Source organism: Rutidosis leptorrhynchoides, chromosome 3, assembly GCF_046630445.1.
Source record: "Rutidosis leptorrhynchoides isolate AG116_Rl617_1_P2 chromosome 3, CSIRO_AGI_Rlap_v1, whole genome shotgun sequence".
NCBI classification, from domain to species: domain Eukaryota; kingdom Viridiplantae; phylum Streptophyta; class Magnoliopsida; order Asterales; family Asteraceae; genus Rutidosis; species Rutidosis leptorrhynchoides.
The window spans coordinates 511,093,840-511,105,022 of record NC_092335.1 but is presented as its reverse complement, the minus strand read 5'-3'; the positions used below and the strand labels follow the sequence as shown (position 1 = coordinate 511,105,022).

At 37.4% G+C, this 11,183-nt stretch overlaps 4 protein-coding genes across 4 annotated transcripts; 3 read left to right on the top strand and 1 right to left on the bottom strand.

Moving 5' to 3' along the window:
• Positions 1-748: 748 nt before the first annotated feature.
• LOC139898279 (RNA-binding KH domain-containing protein PEPPER-like) lies at positions 749-3,931 on the bottom strand. The gene is made up of 6 exons (XM_071881008.1): positions 3,506-3,931; positions 2,430-2,676; positions 2,180-2,331; positions 1,922-2,101; positions 1,315-1,509; positions 749-1,164 (listed from the first exon to the last, which is right to left on the bottom strand). The coding sequence occupies exons 1-6, from the start codon at positions 3,800-3,802 to the stop codon at positions 1,009-1,011; spliced, it is 1,227 nt and encodes a 408-aa protein (XP_071737109.1). The 5' UTR covers positions 3,803-3,931; the 3' UTR covers positions 749-1,008.
• A 1,045-nt stretch (positions 3,932-4,976) lies between these two features.
• On the top strand, positions 4,977-5,543 carry LOC139901850 (uncharacterized). The gene has a single exon (XM_071884522.1). It carries the CDS (start codon positions 4,977-4,979, stop codon positions 5,541-5,543), a length of 567 nt encoding a protein of 188 aa, XP_071740623.1.
• Positions 5,544-7,946: 2,403 nt separating this feature from the next.
• On the top strand, positions 7,947-8,507 carry LOC139901849 (uncharacterized mitochondrial protein AtMg00310-like). Its single transcript, XM_071884521.1, has one exon. It carries the CDS (start codon positions 7,947-7,949, stop codon positions 8,505-8,507), a length of 561 nt encoding a protein of 186 aa, XP_071740622.1.
• Positions 8,508-8,546: 39 nt separating this feature from the next.
• LOC139901848 (uncharacterized) lies at positions 8,547-10,664 on the top strand. The gene is made up of 2 exons (XM_071884520.1): positions 8,547-9,070; positions 10,592-10,664. Exons 1-2 carry the CDS (start codon positions 8,547-8,549, stop codon positions 10,662-10,664), a joined length of 597 nt encoding a protein of 198 aa, XP_071740621.1.
• Positions 10,665-11,183: the final 519 nt, after the last annotated feature.

Here is an 11,183-nt window from a genome sequence, read left to right as displayed (position 1 = left end):
AATCACAATCATAAATCATAATCTATTTTATAAAAGCTTACAATTTTAAAACAAAATTGTTATGGTTAACGAGTCACAAACCATTTCTTTATGTTTTTTTGGTTTTGTTTGCTTCCCTTTATAGTGGTAAAGATGTTAAATTTTTTAGACTTAAATTTGAACGCAACAAATTCTTACTAGTTTAAACTCTAAAGTAATGCAAAATTGTTTTGGTTAACAATTTTGTGATCATTTTTGAACTTGATCAATGAACATGTTTGACTTTGACCAAATAATTCAGCTTTGCCCAAATTATCCGAGTCTAACCAAGTTTGACCCATTGAACGACCTTTTAGTCCGAATCAAGTCTAATCACTTAGTAATAACCTGACTCCCGATTAGTCTCCAAATACTTGTTCCACTTCTACAACTCTGCTGAACTCTTAATGATTAAGGGAATAGGCTCATATCATGTATTTACAGGTCCTATCTTTTTAATTTGATATTTTTGACACACTTTCTGAAGTCATATCAGATCCTTCTGACCAGGTAATTGATAAAAATTTAGAGACCGTTTACTCTTTGTGTGAACATGCCTTTGTTTCCATGTGCCTATGTTTGAGAAGGGGTGTCTGAATGTATTGAATCTATGTATCCTAGACACAGACCAATTTTCAAATTAAGTAACGAAAAACAGCAATTTTATTTACTAAAATAAGAGTTGGAGCTGTACAGGAAACAGATCATCAAGGTAGAAGTAATAGACCCTTAAACTACTTGTATTCTAATTTTGTATATTTCCCAATAACTCTATAAACTCGCTAATCAAACAAGTTTATAGTCAATTAAATAGCATAACTAAAGATTGATAGTCAATTAAATAGCATAACTAAAGATGTGTACAAACAATACCCAACTCATGAGCGACCTCCGTTGGTACTCCTAATCAGAAGTTGAAAAAAATCTAACCTAATTACATGTTCAAAAAGGAACAAACAACAAGTTGTAAAAACAAGAGGTTTCAGTAATTCACCTTCTGTAACTACTTCTATAATCTCTTCCATACCCATCATACGAATGCTGACTATACGATGAATCTGGGTATCGGGAGTAGGTAGATCTTTGACCCGATTCCTTGTTGCCATAACCACCTGAAACTGATTCATTATGGTCGTCTACACAATCCTGAGGAGCAAAAATAACATAAGATCAACAATTAGTCATCTTTTTATCATCTTGTTAAGAAAAATCCTATTACATTCAAGAGTTATACTAACTAAAACATCATGACTTTCAATTGGAAACAAACGAGTGTTCTAAAAAAAAGAATCTTGCCTGAATAAGTTGCTGAGCCTCCTGAACCTGCGATAAGGTCCCTTTTAATTCAATTGAAATTTCATCTCGTAAACCTCTGTTTTCTTCAACAGTAAGCATGGCACCACTTGTGCGACGTATATATGCAATATTTCTTCCTCCAACGCCAATTATATCTTCAGCATAAGCCACTGGTATTTGCATCGTTTGAACAACCTGGTTAAACGAAAAGAAAATGGTGAGATTTAATTCAAAGCAAATATTCCAATTACATATTACATATGTACTTTTAGTCCATACCTCCTAACGCATCCTATATTTTCAAGATGTTTGAAGTTACTACAATTTAATATCACATATACATACAGTTCTTATAAAAACAATCAAATGAGAGGGATACATTTTTATACATGCAACAATGTCAGAAAAATGTTCACTTTGTGGTTCTATTAGCAAGATTATGAATGTCATCTACTTCTTACCTTTTTTCCGTCCTGTTTATTTATTATTATTTTTTTTTTTTTGGGGAAATGAAACATAGGTACATTAAAGATGGTAGCAGCGTGAATGTAATGGAGTAGTCCAAAGAAATGACAACGTATAGTTAAAAAGTAACTAGAACACTAACCTGAGTTACAAAAGAAGCACTCGTTGAACCAAGTACAGGAGAATGTGACGTCGATAAGCCATAATCACGTCCATAAGACGCTAATTCCCTGTTACTCGAACGCGGGTAATCATGACCCACCCGAGAACGTGAACTGGATCTTTCGACCCATGGGTCTTCTTGTGTGGCAGTGTCATTATGCTGCATAACGCAGATCAATATTCATCAATCCCATATGACATAATGTTCCATGAAACTCTTGAAATGAGGATAACTTACAATCATTTCAAACAGGGGGAGAACGCTTCGATCAATCAAAAACTTCCTTAAGTGTCCTAACACAGCTTCTAAAGCTTTCAGTGCCTTTGAAGCCTCTCCTTGTATATCCACAACTTTATGATCCAAGATGGCACTTGGCGTTGACACTTCATCTGATACTCAAATCAAACAAACAAGAATAATTATATAGAAAATATGGCAAGGATATAATTGAATAAACTTTATGTATATCTAAAAATAGAATCTGTACCAGTAGGGAACACAGAAACAGTACAACCGCTACTCTCTTGTATCGTCTTGATTGAAGATCCTTGTTTCCCAATTAGACTCATGGCCTGCAATGAAGTTACCAGCAGTCGAATTGAGCAAGATTGAATGGATGATAAATCTTCACCATCATCCTCTGAAAATCCATTGACAAGTTTAAATACTCTTATCACAGCATCCATTGCTGATGAGAATGGTACCTCTGTGTCTTCTTTTCCAGATATCAAAACCTAAAAGTAGTAACATACCATGAATTTGAACAGTCTTCTAGAAAATTCATCACATGATATAACCAATGAATGAATTGGCAAATACTTGGCAACAACTGTACAAACGACTTAATATTTGCGCTCGAAACGAGCAAGTCGACAAATCCAAAAGTTTTATTTACAAATCTACTTCAATAAATTTTGGAACATTAATACAGACAAGTTCACAAATTTCAATTTGTAGATCTGTAGTGTAGAATTCAGCTTGCGAACTTGATGCCTTATACATTTCGAATTCAGTTAATAGGTCTAACTGTGATACCAAATATATATATATATTTTTTTTTTGAACAACAGTACGTGATCACCCAGAGGACTTAACCGCTCACGCGTTCATCTTCCACAGTTGCATAACCCGCCCCCAACTGCTTTCTTATTTTCTTTTTTTATTTGAACAGAAGTACATGATCACCAAGGGGACTTAACCACCCACGTAGTTGCATAACCCGCCCCCAACTACTTCCAGGAGAAAACTAGCCCAATCCGAGGGCATGGGCGGTAAAACCCCCCTCTGCCCCCGCAATGTGATGTGCGGAAGGCACCCTTGGGTGGAATTCAAGGTTAAAGTGGCAACCGTATGTGGAGTCGAACTCTTGACCTCTCGCACGCCACTACCACATGAGCTAAAACACAAAGTTTTTGTTCTTATTTTCTTAACTCCAAGTTATCATAATACCATCCATTATATATAGTGAATTCAATAGATGTAAGAAAAACTTCAAATATATATGCTAAATGATGCTAGTAAAGTAATTTGCCCTAATTTGTAAAACAGTTAAAAAAAGCTTACAATGCGATCAGGATTACCGATAGGACCTTCGAGTATGCGAATTCGAGCTTTCGTCTCCTCACACATTTTTCTAATTACATCTCCTTTTTTTCCGATAATAGTTCCGACTTTGAGCACCGGCACTACAACCCTAAACACGCAGTCTCCCGGCCATCCAGGCCATTTTTTCTCCGGGATCGTTGTTTCAATTTCCGGGACTGACTCATTCTCCGGTGATGCTTCTCCTTCCTCCGTTTGAATGTTTTCTACGGTGGTGTTGATTGGTACCTCGGAATCTGAATCTGTGTTAGAAGACATGAATGTGTGTTCCTTAGGGTTTAATTTTAGGGTTTATATGTAACTGAAACGGAAGGGTTTGTTCTATGGATTTTGAGCTACTGAAACGGAGAGCTTTGTGACCTAACTAGTTTTGGTTTACAAATTCTTTTTTTTCTTTACTTTTCCTTTTACTCTTTCCACCTTAATGTTCTAAAATACCCTTAAATGATAACTTATATCAATTTTTTATTAAATATTATTCAGCGACATTTTGAGAAAAAAAGACATAAATGATGGTGGATGAAGTAAAATTAGATGTGGATATATCATCTCCCAACATACAAATAACTCTGTACAAATTTAATTTACGTTTAGACTACTCGTATCGGTTTGGTCGTTGAGGCCCCGCGGTTCAAGCACGCCGATACTAGCACAATAGCTGTTGGCCGCCCTCCAACCACCGCCCTTCATTTTGCAATGCAATGACATGTATGATCACGGACAAAAAAGAGTGTAACGGCTATTTTATTTGTTTTGTTTTTTTTCCAAACGGCTACTATATGATTTTTTATTTTCTTTTATTTTTTTTTCAACTACAATCTCATTTATATACACCCAACATCTATCTATTTTTCACTAACATTCAACTATCATTTCATCTACTTCTCTCAACTTCATCTCAACTTTATCATTTCCATCAACCTCATCACCATGTCTTCCAACAAAAAATATCAAAAAAAAAAAAAAAAAACTAAAAAAAAAAAACAACGACAACAACTTAATCTCGTTGATGAAGATATGTGGATTTCGGTCCTCCAAAACACCCTTCATAAAGCTCAACAAAATCCCCATCTATCTCACATGAATATACAACATCAATCTCCCATGGGCTCGTCTTCTAACACGCAATATCTCCAATATCATCAACTAAATAATTGGCCCGTGAATCCATTTTTCATACCTTATTACCTTACTAATCCCCACTATCAAACACCTCAATATAACCAACCACAAACACCTCAATATAACCAACCACCAACACCTCAACACAACCAACCTCAACACAACCAACCTCAAAGCCCTTACATACCTACGTTTGATAAATCACTCGAAGAAGACGAACCCGATGAAGTGCAAGAAACACAACCCGATATTGAGGAGGTAAGAAACACAAGAAATTTCCGCCTCCGAAAAAGGAAAAAGGGCAAAGGTTATGTGGTCGGACGAGGAAAGTAGGATTTTCGCCGAGTGTTGGGTGCGCGCTACTCTAAATCCTGAGATTGGAAACTCCCAAACACATAGTTTATTTTGGGGGACCGTCCGACAAGATTACAACTCTAAAGTAAGGGAACAAAGGCGTATGGATCAAATATCGGGCAAGTGGACCAAGATGGCCAAAGATATCAAGCTATTTTTCGCACTTTATGAAAAACTTGTTAAGCATTGGCCTAGTGGAGCCAACGACAACGATATTATGGTGTCAGTTAAGAAGGCGTTTTGTAAGCAACAAAAGAAAGTCTTCGCGTACGAAGATGCGTGGAGGGTTGTTAGACAGTGTCCCCAGTTTCAAGTGTATGAAACTGTGGTGACCGCCAAACGTCGTGCAACCGAGCCTGACCCTGTCAATTTGGGAGATGCCGATCAGACTCCGACTTCGACTGATACTCCAACAATCAATTTGGAGAATTTATTTCGAGGTCCACCAATCCGCCGTCCACCGGGTCGTGCAAAGAGTCAAAAGAGTTCTTATTCGTCGGATGCGACATCTCGTTGTTCTTAGGAGGATGCTAGAGCCGCGGTTTATGAAACTGAAAATGCTACACGTGAAACCATGAGGGCGATCAAGGAGGAAGCTGAAAAACGGACAAGAAAGTTGGAGTAGGAGGTCGACATTCGTATGATGTTGGAAAGTTTGAAGCTTCTATCGCAACTGGTGTCTTCCGACATTCCACCCGACCAATACTACTTGTTGATGCGAGCTAAGAGTGACATAGCGAAGAAGTATTCGAGCAAGTATCCGAATCAAAATTAGTGTTTATTGTTGTTAACTTTCATGTAATCGTTTTTAAATTTTCATGTATTGTATCCCCGTGTTTTTTAATGAAATAAATTGTTGTTTTGTTTTACGTAATCATTTGACAAACAAACACACACAAACATAATAATAATATTACTATTATTAATAATAACGAGGAAAAAAACCGCGATTCGTTGCGGGATGATTTTGATTGGCTAACTTTCGGTGATTTTATTCGGTAGTGGTCGGTTAATTAAAAGTTTCAAATATAAAGGAATAAAAAAAGAAGTCACGAAAGGTTGTAAAGGAAAAAAATCTTTCAAAAAAAGAATGTCAAATACCATTTTACCTCTAAAGTTGAAGATAATTACGACAACCTCATGAGCACTTATTCTAATTACGCTTGAGCAAACACTTATTTTTGACCTGTAAAATGAATAAATACATTTTTTTCTCTTAAAAATTAATTTTGGATTTGTTCAACATTTGTCATGTTGGCCATTAAGTTATACTCCATTGTTCTAGAGTTATATACTCCGTAGTATGTTTGTTTTTGTGTAGACTTCCATATGCTTTGATCCACAGTAAATATAAACATATACTCTGTTGAGACAAAAGGGTAAATATAAACATATACTCTGTCGAGAAAAACTTGGCTAGAAAAGGAAAAGGTAAAAACCGGAATGTTGAGACAAAAAGCACGGGTACGTTGGATGACCGATGGTGATGAAACTCAAAATATTTTCACAACTCACTACGAAGAAATTACAACAAAAATAATATCCGGGGAATTAATGTTAACGGCTCATGGTGTGAAGACCCGTCGATTATCAAAGATGAAGCGATTAATCATTTCAAGAAAATATTCGACGAGAGAGATATGGATCGTCCTAGCCTAGAGGGGCTGAATTATTCATCGATCTCAGAATTAGAAGCATCAAGCCTCGAAGTGCCATTCTCGGAAGCCGAAATTCGGGAATCGATAAAGTGTTGTGGAAGTACTAAAGCCCCCGGGCCGGATGGTTTTAACTTGGGAATTTTCAAAAAATTTTGGCACATCATCAAAGAGGATCTAATCGAGGCTATTAATTGGTTTTGGGATCACGGTGAGTTTTCCAAGGGGTGCAACGCTTCGTTCGTATAGCTTATCCCTAAGAAAGTGGATCCATTGAATTTTGGAGATTACCGGCCGATTAGTCTTATTGGTAGCTACTACAAAATAATTGCGAAAATGTTGTCTCTTAGGATTCGTAGAGTCGTGCCGCGCCTTGTGGGGATGGAACAAAGTACCTTCCTTAGTAAGAGATTTATCCTAGATGGTGTCTTAGTGGCGAATGAAGTGGTTGATGATCTCAAGCGTAATAAAAAACATGGTCTTATTTTCAAAGTCGATTTCGAGAAAGCCTTTGATTCGATCAATTGGAACTATCTTCTAGAAGTTATGACTTGTATGGGTTTCGGGGTTAAATGGCGAAAGTGGATGGCATCTTGCTTACAATCAGCCTCAATTTCGGTCTTAATTAATGGCTCCCCGACAGGTGAATTCCATCTAAGGCGGGGTGTTAGGCAAGGTGACCCCCTATCACCTTTTCTTTTCATTATCGCGTCGGAAGGCCTTAACATTCTTACTAAAGTGGCGGTGGACAAAGGCATGTATAAAGGGGTTGAAGTTGGTAACGAGAAGGTTATTATTTCCCATTTACAATACGCGGATGACACGATTTTTTTCGGGGAATGGAGTAAGCGTAATACTCGTAACTTAATGTATTTACTAGAATGTTTTGAAAGGGCTTCGGGTTTAAAGGTGAACTACAATAAAAGTCACATTTATGGGGTAGGTATTAGGAACTCAGAGGTGGAAGATCTTGCCTCATGGTGTTCTTGTCAAGCGTGTAAGTTACCTTTTATGTATTTGGGTCTCCATGTGGGTAATAAGATGAAGAAATTGAAAGATTGGTCCCCGATTATCGAAAAGTTCAACAATCGGTTATCGGCGTGGAGAGCTAAAATGATCTCATTCGGTGGTCGTTTGACTCTTGTTAAATCGGTTCTCTCTAGTTTACCGCTCTACTATTTCTCGCTTTTTCGTGCCCCTCCTTGTGTGCTAAATGTCTAGAGAGTGTGAGACGTATTTTCTTTTGGGGTGGGTCGGGTTCAAACTCTAAAATGTCTTGGGTCAAATGGGAAACAATCCTTCTTCCTCACGAAGAAGGAGGCTTAAATATCACGTCACTCAAATGTAAAAATCTTGCCCTTCTTTGTAAGTGGTGGTGGAGGTTCAAAACCGAAACTAACACTTTGTGGGTCTCGGTGATTCGTAGCATTTATGGTTCTAATGGAGGACTTGTGTTTGGTAACGGGCCTGCCCGTAACCCAAGCGCTAGTCTTTGGTCTTTTATTTGTGATGCAGGAAAACACGTTGATGGCCTAGGGATCCCCTTCTCTAGTTCATTTACTCGCGCAATTGGAAATGGGGCGGACACAATGTTTTGGGATGACACTTGGATCGGGAATGTTTGCTTCAAAGAAAGATTCAACAGGCTATTTCGACTTTCACTTGACAAAGCAGCAACAGTGCAAGAGATGGTTCATAACTCAAATGGTGGGCTGCCGGTTGGCTGTTCTTGGGCCCGTGAGCCCACTGGGCGAACTGCAACAGAACTTCAAGAGTTGCGTGGGCTAATTCAGCCCATTAAGCTGGTTAGCGAAAAACAAGATGGGTGGTAGTGGGCACTAGACGAAAACAAGGGGTACACGGTTATGGTAATGTCCAAACTCATTGATAGTATCACATTGGTTCGTGAAAATTCGGCGGTAGAGACCTTGCGTAACAGATTAGTTCCAAAAAAAGTGGAGATCTTCATTTGGCGAGCGAGAAGGGGTCGCATTCCGGTTAGACTTGAACTAGACAAAAGGGGTATTGACTTACATAGCGTGAGATGTCCGGTTTGTGATGGGGGTATAGAGTCGGTTGAACACATTCTTTTTTCTTGCCAATTCGCTCAAGATGTGTGGTTAAAAGTTCTAAATTGGTGGGGATACAATACGTCAATTTTCGGCTTCGACGACATCTTTAATGGGACTTTTGGTTCGCTAGCTACAGACAACAAAAAATTTTTGTGGCAAGCGGTTTGTTGGATTGTTTGTTATTTGCTTTGGAAGAATCGTAATGAAAAGGTTTTCAAGAACAAAATTAGGGCGGTTCCTTCCCTAAACTTGGAGATTCAAACCCTATCTTTCGACTGGCTTTCGAGGAGACAAAATTGGCATAAGCTCGAGTGGCATAATTGGTTTTCTAACCCCATATCGTGCTAGTTGCAATCTTTGCAACCTAATTCATGTGTAGTCTTCTGTATTTTCTTGTTGTTTTTAAGTGGCGACAATGGCACCTTTGTACTTATATCGTTGATTAATATAATACCTACTTGCTTTTCAAAAATAAAATAAACATATACTCTGTAGTTAGTCCGATATATCTCCGTATATACGTAAAATATAATTTAATAAAATATAAAAATAAAATGGATCTCAAAGTCTATATACAATACAACTTTTATTTTTTTGGCATACACAATAAACTCTTTTAGTTCTCTCAGACAATAAACTTCAATTTGGACTTTCAAGGCCAACGACCAACTTGATTATGTTGTCCCTCTCCCTCCCTCTCACATTCAGTCGCCTCCTATGCAAACCAAATACTACTTCCTCTCTCACAAATCCGGTAGCCACCACCTTCTCCGGTTGACTCCGCCTGTTTAATGATAAATCTGGCCAAAACGCATTCTTTTTTTGACCAAAACTCAACCTCTCCTTTGTTGCTCTGATCTGCTTCTCCGTGTGTTTAAATGTCAAATCTATGGTTAGATATATGTTAAATCGAGATTGAAAGCCGCTTTTTGAGGTATTTTTTTTAAATATTTATGTTTTGAGTGAGATTTTTTTTTTTTAAACTTCAAAATTTTCAAGTTCATGATGTTGTAATTTCGATTATTTTAGTGACGTACGTTTTTATTTGTAGTTGTTTTTTATTATATTTTCAGGTTTGATTTAACTAAGAATTTAAAAATCTGGCCTTAGATCTATTTATTTCTCCAACCTGTTGTTGCCGGCGGTGGTGCCTACGTGGCGGTAACAGTGGTGTTGTGGCAATTGTGTTTTAGTCTTGGGGTTTTTTAAGTTTTATTGGTGTTTAATAGTTGTTACTTGTGTTGTGCTGTATTAGTTGTAACTAAGCATTTTTTGTTGTTGTGGTTTTTTTATATTTTGAGGGGGGGGAAATTGCTACAATATAACAGTGACTTTTGATGATGTGGCGGAGTGTGGTTGGTCACCGACTTACGTGAATTAGTATATAGTAAAGTAATAATAATAACTTTTTTTTATAAATAATAATATCATAATTATATATATATAAATACAAGTAATAAATAATAAATAATAAGTTTAATATAAAAAAATAGAGGTGAGACCAAGTGATGGGTACGTCATGGTTGTTAGCATTTAGTGGTTGGCTAGTGATGGGAAGAAGGTGCTGATGTGGCGCTGATGTGACACTCCAAGATGCCATTACATTGCATCATGGTTAAGAATGGTCTTAGAGTGCTCTCAATAGAGTAGTTCCTTCATTCCTAGTCCTGAGTGTTAAATCAGCGCCACATCAGCTGATAACTCCTAAATTATACATGTTTTTGAATACATTTCGAGAAGTTATTTTGGTATTTTAGAGTCATTTTAATACCAAAACACACTAAAATGGGTAAAAGGGGAAAAAGGTATTTCTAATGATTTTGTCAAAGTTATGTATCAAACAGGATCAAAAATAGAGAGAATTGCAGAAAGGCTAAGGAAGCTGCCGACAAGGATTCAAGGAAGCCGCCGGCTTGAAGCTACATATATCAGAATGTTCCAGAATCTCCGTAAAATTGAAATAACTTGTTGATCAAGCAAAAAGCAAAGGAAGCCACCGGCTTCATCCTGAAGCCGCCGACCTAGTTAACACGGTTCCTCAACTTGTCGACCAAGTTCAAGTAAAAATGGAAACAAAATCAAAAAGATTTGGCGGACCTTTGAAGACGCCGGCCTTCCCTGAAGCCGCCGGCTTAATTATGACGGTTAAATATTTGAGCTTGCGGTTTAAGTTAAACTTGCAAAAGGAGTCACCGACCTAAGGCAAGCCGCCGGCTTCCCATTGAAGCCGCCGGCTTGGCAACCGTCCCTGAACATTATAAATACAGGCCTCTGGTCTCAGTTTTCATATGTAGTTCTGTTTAGTTCGTTTTACTTTTTAGGTTAGATTTATTCATTGTAATCAAGATTCATTCAAGTTTTTAATTCAAGTTCTTTTACATCTACCTTCTTTTTAAGGTATGATCCTATCCTTATCTTATTGTTTTACTTATTTTA

What these genes read in the sequence shown, in the direction of transcription:
- LOC139898279 (XM_071881008.1), bottom strand. Translation starts at nt 3,802, where the DNA reads ATGTCTTCTAACACAGATTCAGATTCCGAGGTACCAATCAACACCACC. An exon ending in TCGGTAATCCTGATCGCATT is followed by an intron (nt 2,677 to 3,505) that starts GTAAGCTTTTTT and finishes TACTACTTTTAG; the next exon opens with GTTTTGATATCTGGAAAAGA. An exon ending in GTGCTTCTTTTGTAACTCAG is followed by an intron (nt 1,510 to 1,921) that starts GTTAGTGTTCTA and finishes TCGTTTAACCAG; the next exon opens with GTTGTTCAAACGATGCAAAT.
- LOC139901850 (XM_071884522.1), top strand. Translation starts at nt 4,977, where the DNA reads ATGTGGTCGGACGAGGAAAGTAGGATTTTCGCCGAGTGTTGGGTGCGC.
- LOC139901849 (XM_071884521.1), top strand. Translation starts at nt 7,947, where the DNA reads ATGTCTTGGGTCAAATGGGAAACAATCCTTCTTCCTCACGAAGAAGGA.
- LOC139901848 (XM_071884520.1), top strand. Translation starts at nt 8,547, where the DNA reads ATGTCCAAACTCATTGATAGTATCACATTGGTTCGTGAAAATTCGGCG. An exon ending in AAGCTCGAGTGGCATAATTG is followed by an intron (nt 9,071 to 10,591) that starts GTTTTCTAACCC and finishes TGTATCAAACAG; the next exon opens with GATCAAAAATAGAGAGAATT.